The sequence below is a fragment of the Somniosus microcephalus genome, unplaced genomic scaffold (genome assembly GCF_052327205.1).
Source record: "Somniosus microcephalus isolate GS21.2 unplaced genomic scaffold, FLI_Smic_1.0 unresolved_chr4, whole genome shotgun sequence".
Classification (NCBI taxonomy): domain Eukaryota; kingdom Metazoa; phylum Chordata; class Chondrichthyes; order Squaliformes; family Somniosidae; genus Somniosus; species Somniosus microcephalus.
Genome location: NW_028225182.1, coordinates 56,600,718 through 56,626,284, shown reverse-complemented (window position 1 = coordinate 56,626,284; position 25,567 = coordinate 56,600,718). Strand labels below are relative to the sequence as shown.

Here is a 25,567-nt window from a genome sequence, read left to right as displayed (position 1 = left end):
CTTGTATAATGGTACTACATTAGCTGTTCTCCAGTCCTCTGGTACATCCCCTGTGGCCAGAGAGGTTCTGAAAATTTGTGTCAGAGCCCCTGCAATCTCCTCCTTTGCCTCCCACAGCAGCCTGGGATACATCTCGTCCGGGCCTGGGGATTTATCCACTTTTTGGCCTGCTAAAACCGCTAGCACCTCCTCCCTCTTGATGCTAATATGTTCAAGTATGTCACAGTCCCCTTGCCCGATTTCTATGTCTGCATCGTCTTTCTCCATAGTGAACACAGATGCAAAAAATTCATTTAAAACCCCGCCTACATCATCTGGCTCTACACACAGAGGTGAGATATTAAACTGGGAAGAAGACACCAGCCACGGGCTGTAGGGGGCGCTGAAGGGGGAGGACCAGACGCGTCCTCCAAGCGAGGGGGCGCTGCAGGCGGAGGACCAGACGAGACCTTCTAGAAAAGAGGCGCTGCAGGGGGCGGACCACATGAGGCCTCCAAGAGAGGGGCCGCTGCAGCGGGAAGACCAGACGAGTCCTCCCAGCGAGGGGGCGCTGCAGCGGGACGACCAGATGAGTCTTCCAGCCGAGGGGGCGCTGCAGGGGGTGGACCAGAAGAGTCCTCCCAGCAAGGGCGCGCTGTAGGCGGAGGACCAGACGAGTCCTCGCAGTAAGGGGGCGCTGCAACGGGAGGACCAGTCGAGTCCTCCCGGATAGGTCTGCTCTTGCCGCTCCCGCGCCATCCTCGCCAGCTAGGCCGCAGGCGGGAAGCGGGCTAAAGTGGCGGGCGCGGCCGGAGCGGAGAAGGGGCCTGGTTAGCGAGCGAGCGGCGGCAGCGGGGACACGGGTTACCTCAGGCCCCGGGCACACATCTACCGAGTGCGGCGGCCATCGGACCGGTGCGGGACAATATTTATCCCGGCGCCTATTGTCGGGCGGCGGCGTGGCGGGGCCCGGGGGAGAGGAGAGGAGAGGCCGGGGAGGAGGAGAGGCCGAGGCCGATCATTGTCGGAGGCGAAACGGTTTCCCTTCAATAACCTGCTTTAAACGACGAAATTCCCCCCTTGCGAAGCCCCGCCGGGCCTACAATGGGAATTTTCTCTGTAAACATGTCACGCTGCAGTTGCGCCCTCCCGCCTGTGGCGGCGCTGCAGCAGCCGCTTCATTCCCAGCCCAGCACAGAAGGAGCGATCTGATTGGCCCGTAACATCGCTGGTCTCCGTACCCGTCCCCACCTCGTCTGGTGCCTTTGTCCGCTCCGGTCTCGACTATTTCCCCGCCGTCCGTCCCACCCTCCGCAAACCTCCGCACCTCCAATGCTCTGCCCCCCTCCTCGTGTCCTAGCTCGCCCGAGTCCCGTTCACCCATCACCCCCGGTGCTCGCTGACCGACACTGGCTCCCGGTCCGGCAACGCCCCAATTTTAAAATTCTCATAGAAACATAGAAGATAGGAGCAGGAGTAGGCCATTTGGCCCCTCGAGCCTGCTCCGCCATTCAATGAGATCATGGCTGATCATCCAAATTCAGTACCCTGTCCTTGCCTTCTCTCCGTATCCCTTGATCCCTTTAGCCTTAAGAAATATATTTAACTCCTTCTTGAATATATTTAATGAATTGGCCTCAACTGCCTTGTGTGGTAGAGAATTCCACCGGTTCACCACTCTCTGGGTGAAGAAATTCCTCCTCATCTCTGTCCTAAATGGCTTACCCCTTATCTTTAGACTGTGACCCCTGGTTCTGGACTCCCCCGCCATCGGGCACATCCTTCCTGTGTCTAGTCCGGTTAGAATTTTATAAGTTTCAGTGAGATCCCCTCTCATTCTTCTAAACTCCAGCGAGTATAAGCCCAATCGACCCAATCTCTCTTCATACGTCATTCCTGCCATCCCAGGTATCAGCCTGGTGAATCTTCGCTGCACTCCCTCCGTGGCCTCCTCGCCCCTCCCTATCTCTGTAACCTCCTCAAGCCCCCTACAACCCTCCCTATCTCTGTAACCTCCTCCAGCCCTACAACCCTCCCTATCTCTGTAACCTCCTCCAGTCCCTATTACCCTCCCTATCTCTGTAACCTCCTCCAACCCTACAACCCTCCCTATCTCTGTAACCTCCTCCAGTCCCTACAACCCTCCCTATCTCTGTAACCTCCTCCAGCCCCTACAACCCTCCCTATGTCTGTAACCTCCTCCAGCCCTACAACCCTCCCTATCTCTGTAACCTCCTCCAGCCCCACAACCCTCCCTATCTCTGTAACCTCCTCCAGCCCCTACAACCCTCCCTATCTCTGTAACCTCCTCCAGCCCCACAACCCTCCCTATCTCTGTAACCTCCTCCAGCCTCTACAACCCTCCCTATCTCTGTAACCTCCTCCAACCCTACAACCCTCCCTATCTCTGTAACCTCCTCCAGCCCCTACAACCCTCCCTATCTCTGTAACCTCCTCCAGTCCCTACTACCCTCCCTATCTCTGTAACCTCCTCCAGCCCCCCACAACCCTCCCTATCTCTGTAACCTCCTCCAGCCCCCACAACCCTCCCTATCTCTGTAACCTCCTCCAGCCCCTACAACCCTCCCTATCTCTGTAACCTCCTCCAGTCCCTACTACCCTCCCTATCTCTGTAACCTCCTCCAGTCCCTACTACCCTCCCTATCTCTGTAACCTCCTCCAGTCCCTACTACCCTCCCTATCTCTGTAACCTCCTCCAGCCCCCCACAACCCTCCCTATCTCTGTAACCTCCTCCAGCCCCCACAACCCTCCCTATCTCTGTAACCTCCTCCAGCCCCTACAACCCTCCCTATCTCTGTAACCTCCTCCAGCCCCCACAACCCTCCCTATCTCTGTAACCTCCTCCAGCCCCCACAACCCTCCCTATCTCTGTAACCTCCTCCAGCCCCTACAACCCTCCCTATCTCTGTAACCTCCTCCAGCCCCTACAACCCTCCCTATCCCTGTAACCTCCTCCAGCCCTACAACCCTCCCTATCTCTGTAACCTCCTCCAGCCCCTACAACCCTCCGAGATCTCTGCGTTCCTCCAGCCCCCACAACCCTCCCTATCTCTGTAACCTCCTCCAGCCCCTACAACCCTCCCTATCCCTGTAACCTCCTCCAGCCCTACAACCCTCCCTATCTCTGTAACCTCCTCCAGCCCCTACAACCCTCCGAGATCTCTGCGTTCCTCCAATTCTGGACTGTTGATCATCCCCCGATTTCCATCGCCCCACCATTGGCGGCCGTGCCTTCAGCTGCTTGGACCCCGAGCTCTGGAATTCCCTCCCTAAACCTCTCCGCCTCTCTCTCCCCTGCTTTAAAACGTTCCTTAAAACTGACCTCTCTGACCCAGCTTTAGGTCACCTGCCCTAATATCTCCTCATGGCTTTCGGGTCAAATTTTTTTTTGTCTTGTAATACTCCTTTGACGTTTTACTATGTTAATGGCACTATTGTTGTTGTAGTCCCACTCCCCCCTGCTCTTGCCCCAGAGCCCTGTGAATTTTCCCCTTCCAGTATTTCTCCAATTCCCCTTTTGAAAGTTACTATTGAATCTGCTTCCACCGCCCTTTCAGGCAGCGCATTCCAGATCACAACAACTCGCTGCGTAAAAACATTCTCCTCATCTCCCCTCTGGTTCTTTTGCCGATTATCTTCAATCTGTGTCCTCTGGTTACCGACCCTCCTGCCACTGGGAACAGTTTCTATCTTCTCTGCTCCAAGGAGAACAACCCCAGCTTTTCCAGTCTATCTATGTAACTGAAGTCCCTCATCCCTGGAACCATTCTTGTAAATCTTTCCTGCACCCTTAGAGACTGGACAGGCTGGGGTTGTTTTCCTTGGAGCAGAGAAGGCTGAGGGGGGACCTGATTGAGGTGTACAAAATTATGAGGGGCATAGATAGGGTAGATAGAAAGGAACTTTTCCCCTTAGTAGAGGGGTCAATAACCAGGGGGCATAGTTTCAAGGTAAGGGGCAGGAGGTTTCGAGGGGATTTGAGGAAAAACCTCTTTACCCAGAGGGTGGTTGGAATCTGGAACTCACTGCCTGAAAGGGTGGTAGAGGCAGGAACCCTCACAACATTCAAGAAGCATTTAGATGAGCACTTGAAACACCATAGCATACAAGGCTACGGACCAAGTGCTGGAAAATGGGATTAGAATAGACAGGGCTTGATGGCCGGCGCGGACACGACGGGCCGAAGGGCCTCTTTCTGTGCTGTATAACTATGACTCTCCAAGGCCTTCACATCCTTCCTAAAGAGTGGTTCCCCCACCTCCGAACTCTTGGTCCTTACACCCATCTGTTTAATATTTCTGGATAGAACGTGAATCGGCAGGACCATGGGAGACAGTGATGACGAGTATGATCGGCGGCGCAGGGATAAATTCCGCCGAGAGAGGAGCGACTACGACCGATCCAGAGAGCGAGATGACCGGCGGCGAGATGACTGGAACGACAGGTTGGGGAGAGATCTTCCTCTACAGTCAATGATGCGCTCCCTCAGTACCGCCCCTCCGACAGTGCAGCGCTCCCTCAGCACTGCCCCTCCGACAGTGCGGCGCTCCCTCAGTACTGCCCCTCCGACAGTGCGGCGCTCCCTCAGTACTGCCCCTCCGACAGTGTGGCGCTCCCTCAGTACTGCCCCTCCGACAGTGCGGCGCTCCCTCAGTACTGCCCCTCCGACAGTGCAGCGCTCCCTCAGTACTGCCCCTCCGACAGTGCGGCGCTCCCTCAGTACTGCCCCTCCGACAGTGCGGCGCTCCCTCAGTACTGCCCCTCCGACAGTGCGGCGCTCCCTCAGTGCTGCCCCTCCGACAGTGCGGCGCTCCCTCAGTGCTGCCCCTCCGACAGTGCGGCGCTCCCTCAGTACTGCCCCTCCGACAGTGCGGCGCTCCCTCAGTACTGCCCCTCCGACAGTGCGGCGCTCCCTCAGTACTGCCCCTCCGACAGTGCGGCGCTCCCTCAGTACTGCCCCTCCGACAGTGCGGCGCTCCCTCACTCAGTACTGCCCCTCCGACAGTGCGGCGCTCCCTCAGTACTGCCCCTCCGACAGTGCGGCGCTCCCTCAGCACGCCCCTCCGACAGTGCGGCGCTCCCTCAGTACTGCCCCTCCGACAGTGCGGCGCTCCCTCAGTACTGCCCCTCCGACAGTGCGGCGCTCCCTCAGTACTGCCCCTCCAACAGTGCGGCGCTCCCTCAGTACTGCCCCTCCGACAGTGCAGCGCTCCCTCAGTACTGCCCCTCTGACAGTGCGGCGCTCCCTCAGTACTGCCCCACCGACAGTGCGTCGCTCCCTCAGTACTGCCCCTCCGACAGTGCAGCACTCCCTCAGTACTGCCCTTCCGACAGTGCAGCGCTCCTTCAGTACTGCCCTTCCGACAGCGCGGCGCTCCCTCAGTACTGCCCTTCCGACAGCGTGGCACTCCCTCAGTACTGCCCTTCCGACAGTGCAGCGCTCCCTCAGTACTGCCCCTCTGACAGTGCGGCGCTCCCTCAGTACTGCCCCACCGACAGTGCAGCACTCCCTCAGTACTGCCCTTCCGACAGTGCAGCGCTCCTTCAGTACTGCCCTTCCGACAGTGCGGCGCTCCCTCAGTACTGCCCCACCGACAGTGCGTCGCTCCCTCAGTACTGCCCCTCCGACAGTGCGGCGCTCCCTCAGTACTGCCCCTCCGACAGTGCGGCGCTCCCTCAGTACTGCCCCTCCGACAGTGCGGCGCTCCCTCAGTACTGCCCCTCCGACAGTGCGGCGCTCCCTCAGTACTGCCCCTCCGACAGTGCGGCGCTCCCTCAGTACTGCCCCTCCGACAGTGCGGCGCTCCCTCAGTACTGCCCCTCCGACAGTGCGGCGCTCCCTCAGTACTGCCCCTCCGACAGTGCGGCGCTCCCTCAGTACTGCCCCTCCGACAGTGCGGCGCTCCCTCAGTACTGCCCCTCCGACAGTGCAGCGCTCCCTCAGTACTGCCCCTCCGACAGTGCGGCGCTCCCTCAGTACTGCCCCTCCGACAGTGCGGCGCTCCCTCAGTACTGCCCCTCCGACAGTGCGACGCTCCCTCAGTGCTGCCCCTCCGACAGTGCGGCGCTCCCTCAGTGCTGCCCCTCCGACAGTGCGGCGCTCCCTCAGTGCTGCCCCTCCGACAGTGCGGCGCTCCCTCAGTACTGCCCCTCCGACAGTGCGGCGCTCCCTCAGTACTGCCCCTCCGACAGTGCGGCGCTCCCTCAGTACTGCCCCTCCGACAGTGCGACGCTCCCTCAGTGCTGCCCCTCCGACAGTGCGGCGCTCCCTCAGTACTGCCCCTCCGACAGTGCGGCGCTCCCTCAGTGCTGCCCCTCCGACAGTGCGGCGCTCCCTCAGTACTGCCCCTCCGACAGTGCGGCGCTCCCTCAGCACTGCCCCTCCGACAGTGCGGCGCTCCCTCAGTACTGCCCCTCCGACAGTGCGGCGCTCCCTCAGCACTGCCCCTCCGACAGTGCGGCGCTCCCTCAGCACTGCCCCTCCGACAGTGCGGCGCTCCCTCAGCACTGCCCCTCCGACAGGGCGGCGCTCCCTCAGCACTGACCCTCCGACAGTGCGGCGCTCCCTCAGTACTGCCCCTCCGACAGTGCGGCGCTCCCTCAGTACTGACCCTCCGACAGTGCGGCGCTCCCTCAGTACTTTACACTGAGGCCTGGGAGTTGAGCTGTGCGATTGGTGCTCGCCCCGGCCCCTTGTGCGGTCATAGAGGGCCGAATGAGCAAGCTAAATGACGGTGTTGTAATTGAGTGCGAGGACGCGCACTGCTGCTCCTCCTTGGCTCTGTGCTGCGCTGACTCTCGTGAGTTCCGAGACTGAAACAGCTGAAAGCCCCCTTTTCCTTGCCTTGCAGAGAGTGGGACAGAGGGCGAGAGCGGCGGAGTCGAGAATACAGAGACTACGACCGCGGGAGAAGGGAGCGCTTCTCTCCGCCTCGACACGACCTCAGCCCGCCACAGAAGCGAGTGCGACGGGAGTGGTGAGTACTGGAGCTGTGAAGTAGGGTTCTGTGCTGCTGCATATAAGCTGCTCCCTCTGTATAAGTTGCATCCCTTCGAACCCTGCACGCGCACCGCACCACAAACCTAAACTTAAATAGGCCTCAGCCTTTACAGTAACTTGCATTTATATAGCACCTTTAACGTAGTAAAACGTCCCAAGGTGCTTCACAGGAGTGATTATGAAATATAATTTGACACCGAGCCGCAGAAGGAGATATTAGGGCAGGTGACCAAAGGCTTGGTGAAAGAGGTCGGTTTTAAGGAGCGTCTTAAAGGAGGAGAGAGAGGCGGAGAGCAATGTTCCCATTCAGCTGCGCAGCGATCTGGAGCTTCCATGCAGGCCACTCGCCGGCTTTTCAATTGGAATAACCGCGCATGCGTGAAGATTTGAATGACCCCTCAGCCACTTAAAGGGGCCGTGCAACCAAAAAAAAGTTGCAGCGCACATTGGTGGAGAGTTGGAGAGGTTTAGGGAGGGAATTCCAGAGTTCGGGACCCAGGCAGCTGAAGGCACGGCCGCCAATGGTGGAGTGATGGAAATCGGGGAGGATGCGCAAGAGGTCAGAATTGGAGGAGCGCAGAGATCTCTGAGGGTTGTAGGGGGCTGGAGGAGGTTACAAAGATAGGGAGGGATGTAGGGGCTGGAGGAGGTTACAAAGATAGGGAGGGATGTAGGGGCTGGAGGAGGTTACAGAGATAGGGAGGGTCGTAGGGCTGGAGGAGGTTACAGAGATAGGGAGGGGTGTGGGGGCTGGAGGAGGTTACAGAGATAGGGAGGGTTGTAGGGGCTGGAGGAGCTTACAGAGATAGGGAGGGATGTAGGGGCTGGAGGAGGTTACAAAGATAGGGAGGGATGTAGGGGCTGGAGGAGGTTACAGAGATAGGGAGGGTCGTAGGGCTGGAGGAGGTTACAGAGATAGGGAGGGTTGTTGGGGCTGGAGGAGGTTACAGAGATAGGGAGGGTTGTCGGGGCTGGAGGAGGTTACAGAGATAGGGAGGGTTGTAGGGGCTGGAGGAGGTTACAGAGATAGGGAGGGGGTGTAGGGGCTGGAGGAGGTTACAGAGATCGGGAGGGGGTGTAGGGGCTGGAGGAGGTTACAGAGATAGGGAGGGGGTGTAGGGGCTGGAGGAGGTTACAGAGATAGGGAGGTTTGTAGGGGCTGGTGGAGGTTACAGAGATAGGGAGGGTTGTAGAGGCTGGAGGAGGTTACAGAGATAGGGAGGGTTGTAGGGGCTGGAGGAGGTTACAGAGATAGGGAGGGTTGTAGGGGCTGGAGGAGGTTACAGATAGGGAGGGTTGTAGGGGCTGGAGGAGGTTACAGAGATAGGGAGGGTTGTAGGGGCTGGAGGAGGTTACAGAGATAGGGAGGGTTGTAGGGGCTGGAGGAGGTTACAGAGATAGGGAGGGTTGTCGGGGCTGGAGGAGGTTACAGAGATAGGGAGGGTTGTTGGGGCTGGAGGAGGTTACAGAGATAGGGAGGGTTGTAGGGGCTGGAGGAGGTTACAGAGATAGGGAGGGTTGTAGGGGCTGGAGGAGGTTACAGAGATAGGGAGGGGGTGTAGGGGCTGGAGGAGGTTACAGAGATCGGGAGGGGGTGTAGGGGCTGGAGGAGGTTACAGAGATACGCAGGGGGTGTCGGGGCTGGAGGAAGTTACAGAGATAGGGAGTGGGTGTAGGGGCTGGAGGAGGTTACAGAGATAGGGAGGGTTGTAGGGCTGGAGGAGGTTACAGAGATAGGGAGGGTTGTAGGGGCTGGAGGAGGTTACAGAGATAGGGAGGGTTGTCGGGGCTGGAGGAGGTTACAGAGATAGGGAGGGTTGTCGGGGCTGGAGGAGGTTACAGAGATAGGGAGGGTTGTAGGGGCTGGAGGAGGTTACAGAGATAGGGAGGGTTGTAGGGCTGGAGGAGGTTACAGATAGGGTGGGTTGTAGGGGCTGGAGGAGGTTACAGAGATCGGGAGGGGGTGTAGGGGCTGGAGGAGGTTACAGAGATACGCAGGGGGTGTAGGGGCTGGAGGAAGTTACAGAGATAGGGAGTGGGTGTAGGGGCTGGAGGAGGTTACAGAGATAGGGAGGGGTGTAGGGGCTGGAGGAGGTTGCAGAGATAGGGAGGGGGTGTAGGGGCTGGAGGAGGTTACAGAGATAGGGAGTGTTGTGGAGGCTGGAGGAGGTTACAGAGATAGGGAGGGGGTGTAGGGGCTGGAGGGGGTTACAGAGATAGGGTGGGTTGTAGGGGCTGGAGGAGGTTACAGAGATAGGGAGGGGTGTAGGGGGCTGGAGGAGGTTACAGAGATAGGGAGGGTTGTAGGGGGCTGGAGGAGGTTACAGAGATAGGGAGGGTTGTAGGGGCTGGAGGAGGTTACAGAGATAGGGAGGGTTGTAGGGGCTGGAGGAGGTTACAGAGATAGGGAGGGTTGTGGAGGCTGGAGGAGGTTACAGAGATAGGGAGGGTTGTAGGGCTGGAGGAGGTTACAGAGATAGGGAGGGGGTGTAGGGCTGGAGGGGGTTACAGAGATAGGGAGGGGGTGTAGGGGCTGGAGGAGGTTACAGAGATAGGGAGGGGGTGAGGACCAAGGAGGGATTTGAACGCAGTTTGAGAATTTTACCATTTACGTGAGTTAGTACACAGTTGGGCTGAGTTTGGCCGTGTCCAGTAATCTGAAACGAGCTTCGCTTGTTTCCTGGGATGGAGCTAAGGTTAGGAACGCCTTGTGTCACGTGCAGATACTGAAAGAGGATGGGCTGAATTGGGCTCGAGTCTCTGGTGCTGTTCTTCTCCTGTGTGGCTCCGGAACAGACAGCTCCTTGCTCTGATACAACAGCAAAATACTGCGGAGGCTGGAAACGTGAAATAACAACAGACAATGCTGGAAACACTCAGCAGGCCCGGCAGCATCCGTGGAGAGAGAAACAGAGTTAACGTTTCAGGTCTGGGACCCGTCATCAGAACTGGAAAAAGCTGGAGATGGAACAGATATTAAGCAGGCGCAGAGACAGGGGGAGGGGGGTTTAGGAGGGGAGGAAGGAATTGAAAGAACATTTTGTGCTTTTGTAAGAGGCAGGAAAGATAAAATGCTGCAAATGGGAGTGGCAAAAATAATACTGCATGAAAAATGGGGGCAGGGATTATCATCTGAAATTGTTGAACTCGATGTTGAGTCCGGAAGGCTGTAAAGTGCCTAATCGGAAGATGAGGTGCTGTTCCCCGAGATTACGTTGAGCTCCCGTATAACAATGCAGGAGACCGAGGACAGTGAGGTCCGAGTGGGAGTGGGGCGGTGAATTAACTGAACGGAGGTGTTCCGCAAAGCGGTCGCCCAATCTGCGTTTGGTCTCCCCAATGTAGAGGAGACCACATCGTGAGCAGCGAATACAGTATACTAGATTGCAGGAAGTACAAGGAAATCACTGTTTCACCTGGAAGGGGTGTTTGATGCCCTGGACAGTGGGAAGCGGGGAGGTAAAAGCTCCTTGCTCTGTCCTGTTTTAGGGTGGGCAAGCCACCTTCATCCGCTGGTTTTTCGCGAGTAGATCCCTAAATTAGACTTTGAACTGTTTGCGGACGATTTAGACCGTAGGTTATCAAACTGGGATCGGCAGGCCCTTGCGGGGTGGGATCTGTCTGAGATTCCCAGAGAGCTGCGAGCTTGTCCGCTCTCGGGCTGCCTGGAGCCAGCCATACTGTGCATAGACTCTGCCTCAAGAATTCAGTTTTTATTCTGTATTCTCTTCATAGAAATAGAATCATCCAGACTTACAGCACAGGAGGAGGCCATTTGGCCCGTCGTGCCTGTGCCGGCTCTTTGAAAGAGCGGTCGTGCTCACTCCCACATGCTCCCGCTTTCTGTCCCTAACCCTGACAGTTGCTCCTCCTCCAGCACCCGCCCAACTCCCCCTTAAAATTATTGCTGGAATCAGCTTCCGCCACCTTTCCAGGTCGAGCGTTCCCGATCCCCACAACTCCCTGAGTGAAAACATCGCTCCTCATCTCCCCTCGAGCTCTCTTGCCACTGATTCTGAATCTGCGACCTCTAGTTATTGACCCACTCACCAAAGGGAAGAGTTTTTCTCTCTCAGAAAGCCTCATCATCTTGAAAACCTCTATTAGGTCCCCTCTTCACCACCTCTGTTCTGAGGAGAACAGTCCTAACTTTACCAACCTCTCCTCATAACTGAAGCCCCTCGTCCCTGGTAACGTCCCGGTAGAAACATAGAAGATAGGAGCAGGAGTCGGCCATTCGGCCCCTTGAGCCTGCTCCCACATTCAATGAGATCATGGCTGATCATCCAAATTCAGTACCCTGTCCCTGCTTTCTCCCCATATCACTTGATCCCTTTAGCCTTAAGAAATATATCTAACTTCTTGAATATATTTAATGAATTGGCCTCCACTGCCTTCTGTGGTAGAGAATTCCACAGGTTCACCACTCTCTGGGTGAAGAAATTCCTCCTCATCTCTGTCCTAAATGGCTTATCCCTTATCCTTAGACTGTGACCCCTGGTTCTGGACTCCCCCGCCATCGGGAACATCCTTCCTGCATCTAGTCTGTCTAGTCCTGTTAGAATTTTATAAGTTTCAATGAGATCCCCCCTCATTCTTCTAAACTCCAGCGAGTATAAGCCTAATCGACCCAACCTCCCCTCATACGTCATTCCTGCCATCCCAGGTATCAGTCTGGTGAATCTTCGCTGAACTCCCTCCATGGCAAGAACATCCTTCCTCAGATAAGGCGACCAAAACTGCACACAATACTCGAGGTGCGGTCTCACCAAGGCCCTGTACAACTGTAGCAAGACATCCTTGCCCCTGTACTCGAATCCTCTCGCTACGAAGACCAACATACCATTTGCCTTCTTAACCGCCTGCTGCACCTGCATGCTTACCTTCAGCGACTGGTGCACAAGGACACCTTCTCTGTACCCTTTGGAAGGCCTTTACCTCTTTCCTGAAGTGCGATGCCCAGAATTGACCACAATACTCCAGCTGAGGCCAAACCAGTGATTTATAAAGTACCAGCGTGACCTCTTGGCTTTTATAGTCTATGCCTCTATTTATAAAGCCAAGTATGAGGTGCGAGTTGGGTAGGATGGATTGGGGAACATTACTTAAAGGGTTGACGGAGGACAGGCAATGGCAAACATTTAAAGATCGCATGGATGAACTACAGAATTTGTTCATCCCTGTTTGGCATAAAAATAAAACAAAAAAGGTGACTCAACCGTGGCTAACAAGGGAAATTAGAGATAGCATAAGATCCAAGGAGAGGACATATAAATTGGCCAGAAAATGGGATGGCAGGAATGACGTATGAGGAGAGATTGGGTCGATTGGGCTTCTCCTCGCTGGAGTTTAGAAGAATGAGAGGGGATCTCATTGAAACTTATAAAATTCTGACAGGACTGGACAGACTAGATGCAGGAAGGATGTTCCCGATGGCGGGGGAGTCCAGAACCAGGGGTCACAGTCTAAGGATAAGGGGTAAGCCATTTAGGACAGAGATGAGGAGGAATTTCTTCACCCAGAGAGTGGTGAACCTGTGGAATTCTCTACCACAGAAGGCAGTGGAGGCCAATTCATTAAATATATTCAAGAAGGAGTTAGATATATTTCTTAAGGCTAAAGGGATCAAGGGATATGGGGAGAAGGCAGGGACAGGGCACTGAATTTGGATGATCAGCCATGATCTCATTGAATGGCGGAGCAGGCTCGAGGGGCCGAATGGCCGACTCCTGCTCCTATCTTCGATGTTTCTATGTTAACCCAGCTGCTTTTTATAACCACCTTATTCAACTTGCCCTGCCACCTTTAAGGATTTGTGTATATGGACACCAGGTCTCTCGGCTCATCAACACTTTTCAAAGCCTTGCGAGTCTGCTGCTTAATAAGCTCAATGTAAACCTTCCCTGTGAACGGCTTGCTGATGTATTCTTTTTCTTAGGGACGATCACGTGGCAGATCCGTATCACACGGGCTATGAAATGCCGTACGGTGGCGGGGGAGGTCCGAGTTACGGTCCTCCGCAACCCTGGGGTCACCCCGATCTTCACATGATGCAGCAGCACCACGGGATACCGATTCAGGCCAGGTGAGGCTATACACGGGCCAGCGCCCCGTCGCTGTAAGGGCTCCTGTATCCATCCTAATGGCTGCATAGTGCTAAATGTCCCGGATCGTGACAGCACCGCTAGACTTCATTCTCACTTTCTGGTCGAAGGTGACAGAGCAGCAGTTACAACCTCCGGCCACAAGATGGCACGGTGGAATGAGTTTCTGAAGTGATTCGTCTGTGTGCGCGCGAGTGTCTGTGCGCGCACGTGGGGGGCGGGGGGGAGAAGGATGTGTGTGTGGGGGGGGGTCATAGAAACTGTTAGAATTTTATAAGTTTCAATGAGATCCCCTCTCATTCTTCTAAACTCCAGTGAGTATAAGCCCAGTCGACCCAATCTCTCCTCATACGTCATTCCTGCCATCCCAGGTATCAGCCTGGTAAATCTTTGCTGCACTCCCTCCATGGCAAGAACATCCTTCCTCAGATAAGGCGACCAAAACTGCACACAATACTCAAGGTGTGGTCTCACCAAGGCCCTGTACAACTGCAGCAAGACATCCTTGTTCTTGTACTCGAACCCTCTTGCTATGAAGGCCAACATACCATTTGCCTTCTTAACCGCCTGCTGCACCTGCATGCTTACCTTCAGTGACTGGTTCACAAGGACACCCAGGTCTCGTTGCACTTCCCCTTCTCCCAATCTATTGCCATTCAAATAATAATCTGCCTTCCTGTTTTTGCCACCAAAGTGGATAACCTCGCATTTATCCACATTGGGCAGATGCATAGCAGATGCAGTATAATCACCCAACCTGTCCAAATCATACTGGAGTTTCTCGGCATCCTCCTCACAGCACACACGCCCACCCAGCTTTGTGTCGTCTGCAAACTTGGAGATATTACATCTAGTTCCCTCGTCTAGATCATTAATATATATATTGTGAATAACTGGGGTCCTAGCACCGATCCCCGCGGTACACCGGTCTGTGTGTGTGGAGGGGGTTCTGTGTGTGTGTGGAGGGGTCTCTGTGTTAGGATTTCCATAGTTGAGAGGTCCTGGGATGGAAGGCGAGTTAGATTAGCAGACAGTGCGGGGACTCCCGTGTTCAGCACTGTACAGCTGCAGGATGAAGGGTGGGCCTTCATTTTGAAGGACGCTCCACCCACTTGCTGGCAGGGGCTGGAGTAAGATTCCGTTCTCTCCCACCGCAGTGAAACGTTGGGCTCTGGATGAATTACCGGGTGCACGATTGGCGATATTAGCGGCGAGGGACGGGCGGGTTCTGGCATCCTCCTCATTGTGAAGCTTGCGGCCATGCTGTACCGACGCTGTTAGTATTCTTTTTACCCCCAGGCTGGGCAACCTGCACGACCTGGAGGTGGGGCCTCCCCCCCCAGTGATGAAGACCTTCAAGGAATTCCTCCTCTCTCTGGACGACAGCGTGGACGAGACGGAGTCGGTGAAGCGCTACAACGAGTACAAGATTGAGTTCCGCCGGCAGCAGATGCAGGACTTCTTCCTGGCGCACAAAGACGAGGAATGGTGAGGCCGCACGTTAGAAAGCTAGTCCTTGCGTGTATTAACCCAGCGTGTACAAGCTAACCCAGAGAATGCAGCCGGTCGTAGCTGCTGCAGTTCTGTTGTGCCTTATCGCTGACTAATAAGATTTCTTCTCCTCCTCCCTTACGTTTGGATCTATGACTGTCCCCGAGCCCACGGTGGGGGCTGTGCTAGTGTCGTGCAGTCAGCAGCTGTGGGGGAGCGGGGGTGCGAAAGCCGGCTTCTCTGTTCTCCTCCGCACGGGAGAACGGCGTGGCATGTGATCGCACGGCGCGCGTGCGGACCCCTGTGTCCCCCCTGCACCCAGCAAGGCTGCGCTGGCCTGGTGCTGCGCCGCCTCGCTCCCTCCCCCTTTCTGTGTTGTTCCAAGTGCCTCGTTCTGCTTCTCGTGACATCCAGACCTTCACCCGACACTGACCGTTACGGAGAGGCGGCGGCTGGAGATGGCATTTTCCGCACTTTTAACTCTCGGCTTTCCCGGTTTAATCGGCGTCCCAGCATTGGGGACACTTTCTCTTGGCCGACCGTCTTCTATAACCAGGCTTACGCTGTATAATTCGCGTTCTGTTCATGATTTCAAACCGCTCACTGTTGTCAATGAATTTGTTTGCTGTTTATAGAAATGATGAGTGGTTATGATGCAACCGTGGCTTTCGATGTTCCCTCCTGTATAACCATTTCTCTTGTTTATATGACTCCGTAATTGGGACTGTAACCTGTGTGTTATCAGTTAAACGACTGGATGGATTTACTAAGTAAGATATCTCCGTTCTCCAGAGCCTGCGCCATTGGTAGGCAGGATGGGAAAATTCGCGAAGGGAGACTGTGCTTCTAAGGGTTGAATTCCCCGAGGGCTTTTGTACCTCTTGTTAAAATATCGAGCACTTGAGCTTAAGGTGGAATACTCGCTGTGCTGCAGGTTTTGAGAATCTAGCCGCACTGCCCGGTAATGTCAGAGCTTTCTACCGGTACCTGTCGATTCTTTCCAGACTCTAACAAAGTCCTTTTGTTGCAGTTTTATTGAAACTTTTGCCCAACTTGCGGTATGCTTGGTCACGGCACTCACCGTATCCAGGTGTTGCTGGGAGTGGAGGGGAGTGCGAGGGTCTGACTGGTGTACTGGGGTTATCGAGTGTGGAGGGGAGTGCGAGGGTCTGACTGGTGTACTGGGGTTATCGAGTGTGGAGGGAGTGGAGGGGAGTGCGGGGGTCTGACTGGTGTACTGGGGTGAGGGAGTGGAGGGGAGTGCGAGGGTCTGACTGGTGTACTGGGGTTATCGAGTGTGGAGGGAGTGGAGGGGAGTGCGAGGGTCTGACTGGTGTACTGGGGTTATCGAGTGTGGAGGGGAGTGCGAGGGTCTGACTGGTGTACTGGGGTTATCGAGTGTGGAGGGGAGTGCGAGGGGAGTGCGAGGGTCTGACTGGTGTACTGGGGTTATCGAGTGTGGAGGGAGTGGAGGGGAGTGCGAGGGTCAGACTGGTGTACTGGGGTTATCGAGTGTGGAGGGGAGTGCGAGGGTCTGACTGGTGTACTGGGGTTATCGAGTGTGGAGGGGAGTGCGAGGGTCTGACTGGTGTACTGGGGTTATCGAGTGTGGAGGGAGTGGAGGGGAGTGCGAGGGTCAGACTGGTGTACTGGGGTTATCGAGTGTGGAGGGGAGTGCGAGGGTCAGACTGGTGTACTGGGGTTATCGAGTGTGGAGGGAGTGGAGGGGAGTGCGAGGGTCTGACTGGTGTACTGGGGCTATCGGGAGTGGAGGGGAGTGCGAGGGTCTGACTGGTGTACTGGGGTTATCGAGTGTGGAGGGAGTGGAGGGGAGTGCGAGGGTCTGACTGGTGTACTGGGGTTATCGAGTGTGGAGGGGAGTGCGAGGGTCTGACTGGTGTACTGGGGTTATCGAGTGTGGAGGGAGTGGAGGGGAGTGCGAGGGTCAGACTGGTGTACTGGGGTTATCGAGTGTGGAGGGGAGTGCGAGGGTCTGACTGGTGTACTGGGGTTATCGAGTGTGGAGGGGAGTGCGAGGGGAGTGCGAGGGTCTGACTGGTGTACTGGGGTTATCGAGTGTGGAGGGAGTGGAGGGGAGTGCGAGGGTCAGACTGGTGTACTGGGGTTATCGAGTGTGGAGGGGAGTGCGAGGGTCAGACTGGTGTACTGGGGTTATCGAGAGTGGAGGGGAGTGCGAGGGTCTGACTGGTGTACTGGGGCTATCGGGAGTGGAGGGGAGTGCGAGGGTCTGACTGGTGTACTGGGGTTATCGAGTGTGGAGGGGAGTGCGAGGGTCAGACTGGTGTACTGGGGTTATCGAGTGTGGAGGGAGTGGAGGGGAGTGCGAGGGTCTGACTGGTGTACTGGGGCTATCGGGAGTGGAGGGGAGTGCGAGGGTCTGACTGGTGTACTGGGGTTATCGAGTGTGGAGGGGAGTGCGAGGGTCTGACTGGTGTACTGGGGTTATCGAGTGTGGAGGGAGTGGAGGGGAGTGCGAGGGTCTGCCTGGTGTACTGGGGTTATCGAGTGTGGAGGGGAGTGCGAGGGTCTGACTGGTGTACTGGGGTTATCGAGTGTGGAGAGAGTGGAGGGGAGTGCGAGGGTCTGACTGGTGTACTGGGGTTATCGAGTGTGGAGGGGAGTGCGAGGGTCTGACTGGTGTACTGGGGTTATTGAGTGTGGAGGGGAGTGCGAGGCTCTGACTGGTGTACTGGGGTTATCGAGTGTGGAGGGGAGTGCGAGGGTCTGACTGGTGTACTGGGGTTATCGAGTGTGGAGGGGAGTGCGGGGGTCTGACTGGTGTACTGGGGTTATCGAGTGTGGAGGGAGTGGAGGGGAGTGCGAGGGTCTGACTGGTGTACTGGGGCTATCGGGAGTGGAGGGGAGTGCGAGGGTCTGACTGGTGTACTGGGGTTATCGAGTGTGGAGGGAGTGCGAGGGTCTGACGTGTACTGGGGTTATCGAGTGTGGAGGGAGTGCGAGGGTCTGACTGGTGTACTGGGGTTGTCGAGTGTGGAGGGGAGTGCGAGGGTCTGACTGGTGTACTGGGGTTGTCGAGTGTGGAGGGGAGTGCGAGGGTCTGACTGGTGTACTGGGGTTATCGAGTGTGGAGGGGAGTGCGAGGGTCTGACTGGTGTACTGGGGTTATCGAGTGTGGAGGGGAGTGCGAGGGTCTGACTGGTGTACTGGGGTTATCGAGTGTGGAGGGGAGTGCGAGGGTCTGACTGGTGTACTGGGGTTATCGAGTGTGGAGGGGAGTGCGAGGCTCTGACTGGTGTACTGGGGTTATCGAGTGTGGAGGGGAGTGCGAGGGTCTGACTGGTGTACTGGGGTTATCGAGTGTGGAGGGCAGTGCGAGGGTCTGACTGGGGTTATCGGGTGTAGAGGGGAGTGCGAGGGTCTGACTGGTGTACTGGGGTTATCGGGTGTGGAGGGGAGTGCGAGGGTCTGACTGGTGTACTGGGGTTATCGGGTGTGGAGGGGAGTGCGAGGGTCTGACTGGTGTACTGGGGTTATCGGGTGTGGAGGGGAGTGCGAGGGTCTGACTGGTGTACTGGGGTTATCGAGTGTGGAGGGGAGTGCGAGGGTCTGACTGGTGTACTGGGGTTATCGAGTGTGGAGGGCAGTGCGAGGGTCTGACTGGGGTTATCGGGTGTAGAGGGGAGTGCGAGGGTCTGACTGGTGTACTGGGGTTATCGGGTGTGGAGGGGAGTGCGAGGGTCTGACTGGTGTACTGGGGTTATCGGGTGTGGAGGGGAGTGCGAGGGTCTGACTGGTGTACTGGGGTTATCGGGTGTGGAGGGGAGTGCGAGGGTCTGACTGGTGTACTGGGGTTATCGGGTGTGGAGGGGAGTGCGAGGGTCTGACTGGTGTACTGGGGTTATCGAGTGTGGAGGGAGTGCGAGGGTCTGACTGGTGTACTGGGGTCATCGAGTGTGGAGGGGAGTGCGAGGGTCTGACTGGGGTTATCGGGTGTAGAGGGGAGTGCGGGGGTCTGACTGGGGTTATCGGGTGTAGAGGGGAGTGCGGGGGTCTGACTAGGGTTATCGAGTGTTGCGGGGAGTGCGGGGGTCTGAGTGTTGGTGTGCTGTGTCAGGCCGCGGTACAAGCTGCTCACTGTAACCCGTGCACCGTTACGTGTGCTGATCGGTCTCGCTCCACTCCCTCTCCTGAGGCACTGGCACTGGCTGCGACACAGTTCTGATGGTGACAACAGCCCTGGGATGGTTCCCCCAAGCTAACTCCCAAAATGTCAGCTGGCTGTTCGGCCATGTGTGCAGCTTATCCTGTCGGCGTCCTCGGCCAGCATGGAGTCACTGGATAGCTGATAGCCAGACTGATCTCTCTGGGCACCGCTCCCTGAGCTTGAGAACAGGCAGCGGCCAGCGCTGTCACCTCGCCCCCCCGCCCCCAGGAGGGTGTGACAGTGGCGACATGTCTGCATTCTCCTAAGCTGCGGTTAAACGGGCGAGGATTAGATACACGACACGGTTAACCGCTGTGTCACCACTCTGGAAACACACCGGCTGCGATACCGCTATTAAAAAAGGAACCACAGGTCTGACACGATCTCCTCCGATTAATGTCCTTTTCCTTTGAGGCTGCTCGCCTGGAGCGGTACGCCCTGTCAACCTCGACTAGCCGTCGTTCTGTCAGTCCCCGAGCCTCAGACGATTGGTTCTGATGTCCACGTGCGATTGCTGTGTGAGGGTAGCAGGAGTGGAGTCCGCTGGCAAATACATCTGTTTGTGTTTCAAAGCGGGATGCCTTCTGATTTTAGAATTCACGGCCTGCCTGAGGGAGCAACTCCTGTGATTTCCGAAGTTCTCCCGGCCCCGTGTTTAACAATCGGCCCAGCTCTCCCCAGTTGTGTTGCTCCGTCGGCGCTGTGGTGTTTGTGGGCAGTGATGAATTCTCGCTGACGGCGGGTGATGTGGGTGTGGCATCTCTCTCCCTGGCTGTGATGTAGGACAGTAACTTGACAGAGGTGTGTGCAGAGCGTTTGGATTTCATATTGCTTCCACACTGTAGGACACCGGTTTCAATCCTTCCTTCTCCCTCAACATGGTGTATTTTGTCTTTTAGCCCCACCGCCTGCACACCAGCTGAGCTATGGCTGCACGGGGGGCAATAACATTTTAGGAACAGGAGGAGGCCATTCAGCCCCCTCGAGCCTATTACACAGGAACAGGAGGAGGCCATTCAGCCCCTCGAGCCTGTTACACAGGAACAGGAGGAGGACCATTCAGCCCCTCGTGCCTGTTACACAGGAACAGGAGGAGGCCATTCAGCCCCTCGAGCCTGTTACACAGGAACAGGAGGAGGCCATTCAGCCCCTCGAGCCTGTTACACAGGAACAGGATGAGGCCATTCAGCCCCCTCGAGCCTGTTACACAGGAACAGGAGGCGGCCCATTCATCCCCCTCGAGCCTATTACACAGGAACAGGAGGAGGCCATTCAGCCCCTCGAGCCTGTTACACAGGAACAGGAGGAGGCCATTCAGCCCCTTGAGCCTGTTACACAGGAACAGGAGGAGGCCATTCAGCCCCTCGTGCCTGTTACACAGGAACAGGAGGAGGCCATTCAGTCCTTCGAGCCTGTTACACAGGAACAGGAGGAGGCCATTCAGTCCTTCGAGCCTGTTACACAGGAACAGGAGGAGGCCATTCAGCTCCTCGAGCCTGTTACACAGGAACAGGAGGAGGCCATTCAGTCCTTTGAGCCTGTTACACAGGAACAGGAGGAGGCCCATTCAGCCCCTCGAGCCTGTTACACAGGAACAGGAGGAGGCCCATTCAGCCCCTCAAGCCTGTTACACAGGAACAGGAGGAGGCCATTCAGCCCCTTGAGCCTGTTCTGCCATTCTATGAGATCATGGCTGACCTGCCTTTGGCCCATATCCCTTAATACCTTTAGTTAACAAAAATCCATCAATCTCTGATTTAAAATTAACAGTTGATCCAGCATTAATTGCCATTTGCAGAAGAGAGTTCCAAACTTCTCCCACCCTTTGTGTGTAGAAGTGTTTCCTAACCTCACTCCTGAAAGGTCTGGCTCTAATTCTTAGACTTTGCCCCCTAGTCCGAGAATCCCCAACCAGCGGAAATAGTTTCTCTCTATCTACCCAATCTGTTCCCCTTAATATCCTGAAAACTTCAATCAGATCACCCCTTAACCTTTAGGCCACCATTTAAATCGAGAGTACAGAGACTTAAAATCAGGCCTACTTGGTGTAGCAGTAACAGTGCTGGAATAAAAACAGAACATGGGAACACCACCAGCTCCAAGTTCCCCTCCAAGTCACACACCATCCTGACTTGGAAATATATCGGCCGTTCCTTCATCGTGGGTGGGTCCAAATCCTGGAACTCCCTCCCTAACAGCACTGTGGGAGTACCTTCACCACACGGACTGCAGCGGTTCAAGAAGGCGGCTCACCACCACCTTCTCAAGGGGCAATTAGGGATGGACAACAAATGCTGGCCTTGCCAGCAGCGCCCAGATCCCATAAAACGAATTAAAAAAAAAAAAATGCTGGAGACACTCAGCAGGTCAGGCAGCATCTGTGGAGAGAGAACCAGAGTTAATGTTTCAGGTCGATGACCTTTCGTCAGAATTGGAAAAAGTTAGAGGGATTGACAGGGTAGATGCAGGGAGGATGTTTCCCCTGGCTGGGGAGTCTAGAACCAGGGGTCACAGTCTCAGGATAAAGGGTCGGCCATTTAGGACTGAGATGAGGAGGAATTTCTTCACTCAGGGTTGTGAATCTTTGGAATTCTCTGCCCCAGAGGGCTGTGGAGGCTCAGTCGTTGAGTATATTCAAGGCCGAGATCGATAGATTTTTGGATATGAAGGGAATCTAGGGATATGGGGATTGTGCAGGTGAGGTAGAAGATCAGCCACTCCTGGTCTCCAGTCTTGGGAGCCATGCTGGCATGTGCACAGGGGGTGTGGTCAGCGGGCGAGGACAGGGCTAGGTTTTGGCGGCGACGGCCTTCATGGCCCAATAGCCTGCTGGCACTCAGTGCTTCGGCTCAAAGGCTGGCGCGAGTGCGATCCCAGAGGGCGATGGGCGGCTCCCCGCAGGAGAAGGGGCGCTGGAGAAAATGCCACGGAAGAAAACTTGGGGTGTCAGATCTTCATTGAATGTTTGGTGAGCAGTGTCGGCGGGGTGGGAGAAATCAGATAAACCGAGACAGCCTGATCACTGTCCCGTGACGGGGTGAATCTCCGAACGGCCCGATCACTGTCCCAGGAATGGGTGAATCTCCGAACGGCCCGATCTCTGTCCCCAGGAATGGGTGAATCTCCGAACGGCCCGATCACTGTCCCAGGACGTAGTGAGGATTTTTGCGACTGTGGCAATGATGCACCCGATTACAGGAAACTCTTTTCTATCCGGCACCGACGGGACCGGCCTGGTGCCGGTTGATCAAAAAGTCCGGATTACAGAGAGGTATACTTATCAAGGTACGAGAGCCCCTTACACGGCCACAGGTGCAGGAGCCCCGGTTACACGGCCACAGATCCAGGAACCCCGGTTGCACGGCCACAGGTGCAGGAACCCCGGTTACACGGCCACAGGTGCAGGAACCCCGGTTACACGGCCACAGGCGCAGGAACCCCGGTTACACGGCCACAGGTGCAGGAACCCCAGTTGCACGGCCACAGGTGCAGGAACCCCGGTTGCACGGCCACAGGTGCAGGAACCCCGGTTGCACAGCCACAGGTGCAGGAACCCCGGTTACACGGCCACAGGTGCAGGAACCCCGGTTACACGGCACTTGTGCAGGAGTCCCTGTTGCACGGCCACAGGTGCAGGAACCCCGGTTACACGGCACTTGTGCAGGAGTCCCTGTTGCACGGCCACTGGTGCAGGAACCCCGGTTACACGGCACTTGTGCAGGAGTCCCTGTTGCACGGCCACAGGTGCAGGAACACCGGTTGCACGGCCACAGGTGCAGGAACCCCGGTTGCACGGCCACAGGTGCAGGAACCCCGGTTGCACGGCCACAGGTGCAGGAACCCCGGTTACACGGCCACAGATCCAGGAGTCCCTGTTGCACGGCCACAGGTGCAGGAGCCCCGGTTACACGGCCACAGGTGCAGGAACCCCGGTTACACGGCCACAGGTGCAGGAACCCCGGTTACACGGCCACAGGTGCAGGAACCCCGGTTACACGGCCACAGGTGCAGGAACCCCGGTTACACGGCCACAGATCCAGAAGTCCCTGTTACACGGCCACTAATATATAATAAAACTTACCTGAACCTACTCCTGAATTTTGCCGGTTAAGAGAGAGTTTCCTGTATATTGAAATCTGGAAGCTTGCAGATGAGATCCAAACCACTCGCACATTCATCTCTCTCTCTCGGATATTTTGCTCCATTTGTCAGAAGAAACAGTGGGCATGTTTCTAAAGTAGGGCGCAGCATTGTAGCTCGTGTGTGCCTCTCGAAGAACTGGAGGGCAAAGTATGGCTGACTAACTAACCTCTTAATTTTTTGTCCTTTTGTTATCTGGAGTTTGTAGTCTTTTTTTCGTTTTGTATAATGTTAATTCTGACACCTTTCTTCCCCCCCTTCGAAAATAAGGTGCAGGAGAGCACATCTGAAGCAAATCCTGGCACGCTACAGTGGAAAGCCTTGTCCTGAGAACAGCTAGTTAGCCTCACGCTGCGCACAATGCAGTGTCTAGTAATCCCAAAGTCTTAGTGCTTAGTTAGTGAGGGTCCAAATCACTGGTAATGAAAAGAATCTACAAAACGCTCGCTCGCACACTTGAGATTCTTCGAGATGACTTCGACACCTAAGTATTATTATTTTATCCGTACGTAAGCTGCCAAAACAATAATTCTTGAAGTAAAAGGATTTTTAAAAAAAAAGCACAAGAAATTAAATTGGTGATTTGTTCATGTTCTTTCGCTAGGGTTTTTTTCTCTCTCTTTAACTGATGTCTGTTGATTCTGTTTGGGATTTCCCAGAGGGAATGAAATAAGCAAGGTAGGAATTCCACACTATCCAGCACCAACTGGATGCTGTGATGGTGGGACTGTATGATCTGAATAGCCGTCCTCGCCTGTTCTTAGCTCGTGAATCCTTTTTTTTTAGGACTAAGACTGCCCCGTTCCACCTCGGTAACATCGCCCGTCTCCGCTCCTGCCTCAGCTCATCCGCTGCTGAAACCCTTGTCCGGGCCTTTGTTACCTCTAGACTCGACTCTTCCAACGCACTCCTGGCTGGCCTCCCACATTCCACCCTACGTAAACTTGAGGTCATCCAAAACTCGGCTGCCCGTGTCCTAACTCGCACCAAGTCCCGTTCGCCCATCACCCCTGTGCTCGCTGACCTACATTGGCTCCCAGTTAAGCAACACCTCGATTTTAAAATTCTCATCCTTGTTTTCAAATCCCTCCATGGCCTCGCTCCCCTCCCTACTACCTCTGTAATCTCCTCCAGTCCCCCGAGATCTCTGGCCTCTCGTGCATCCCCCGATTTTAATCGCTCCACCATTGGCGGCCGTGCCTTCAGCTGCCTGGGCCCCGAGCTCTGGAATTCCCTCCCTAAACCTCTCCGTCTCTCCCTCTCCTCCTTTAAGCCTCCGACCTCTCTCGCCTCCGACCTCTCGCTTCCGCCCTTCGACCTCTCTCGCCTCCACCCTCTGTCCTGTGAGGGGAAGAGAGGACGACAGTTGTTGGGAGCACTGACTGACATTGAGCCCCTCGAGCCTGCTCCGCCATTCAATGAGATCGTGGCCGATCTGTATCTTAACTCCATCTACCCGCCTCGGTTCCGTAACCCTTAATACCCTTACCTAACAAAAATCTATCAATCTCAGTTTTGAAATTTCCAATTGACCCCCGGCCTCGACAGCTTTTTGGGGGCGAGAGTTCCAGATTTCCACCACCCTTTGTGTGAAGAAGTGCTTCCTGACATCACCCCTGAACGGCCTGGCTCTAATTTTAAGGTTCTGCCCCCTTGTTCTGGACTCCCCCCACCAGAGGAAATAGTTTCTCTCTCTCCACCCGATCAACTCCTTTAATCATCTTCAACACCCCGATTAGGTCACACCCTAATCTTCTGGGGACACTAGAGTTGGTTTTAAATGCCTGTGGGTCCTCCTCTATTCAGTGATCCCTGCTGACTATTCGGATTGAATAGCCTACCAGTGTTGGCTGCTGTCTTCAGACGAGGCGGTGAAGCACGTGAGAACGATGGGCACCTGAGTGAGATAGTGGGGATGGCACTGATTGCTCATGAAACCGTACCCCAGTATACTTTGGGGGGGACGGTGGAGTAGGAGTGTATTACAAGGCAAGACTTGCGGCTCACCACCCCCTGCTCGAGGGCAACTAGAGATGGGCAATAAATGCTGGCCTTGCCAGCGACGCCCACACCCCAGGAACGAATAATTAAAAAAAAGACTCACCTCAGTGATAAGATACTGATGAAACCACTCTTGGGCTTCATGTAGTCATCTCTCCCCTCCGCTCCCAGGAATGAGAGGACCATAATCTTAATCTTTGAGCCAGGCCATTTAGGAGGGAAATCGGGAAGCACTTTTTCGGCACTAAGGTTAGTAGAAATCTGAAACACTCCTCTCTCCAGCCACCCGCCCTCCCCAAAAGGCTGTGGATGCTGGGGGATCATTGGAGCTTTCAAGACTGAAATCGCTAAATTATTGATGGGTAAAGGGGAGTCGAGGGACATGCAGCGCTAAGGCGGGTCAACGGGGTTGAGGTACAGATCAGCCTAGATCGAATTGAATGGTGGAGCAGGCCGGAGGGGCGGAATGGCCTCTTCCTGTGTGTTGTACTGTGTGGCAACACTTCCATTTAGCTGTGATCCTATAAATTGGAGTCAAATAATCCTGCAGTACCGGCCCTTGTGTCAGAGCTGCATTTTAAAGGAAATCGGGATCCAGTTCCCCTCTGGGCATTATGGCAGCGTTTGACATGGGAATAGATATT

General features: G+C 55.6%; 1 protein-coding gene across 3 annotated transcripts in view; it reads left to right on the top strand.

Moving 5' to 3' along the window:
• The first annotated feature begins 719 nt into the window (after window positions 1-719).
• Window positions 720-25,567, top strand: part of LOC147091133 (serrate RNA effector molecule homolog B-like) — a 39,035-nt gene continuing 14,187 nt past the window's right edge. Inside the window, exons 1-5 of one of the 3 annotated variants that reach the window (XM_085977598.1) lie at window positions 720-894; window positions 4,308-4,445; window positions 6,853-6,978; window positions 12,940-13,086; window positions 14,405-14,593. In XM_085977598.1, coding sequence (XP_085833724.1) covers window positions 4,327-4,445; window positions 6,853-6,978; window positions 12,940-13,086; window positions 14,405-14,593 — 581 coding nt within the window. In that variant the 5' untranslated portion in view covers window positions 720-894; window positions 4,308-4,326. Of the gene's footprint in view, window positions 895-4,307; window positions 4,446-6,852; window positions 6,979-12,939; window positions 13,087-14,386; window positions 14,594-25,567 lie in introns of all 3 variants that reach the window. The other 2 variants (XM_085977596.1, XM_085977597.1) reach the window with 2 other exon arrangements.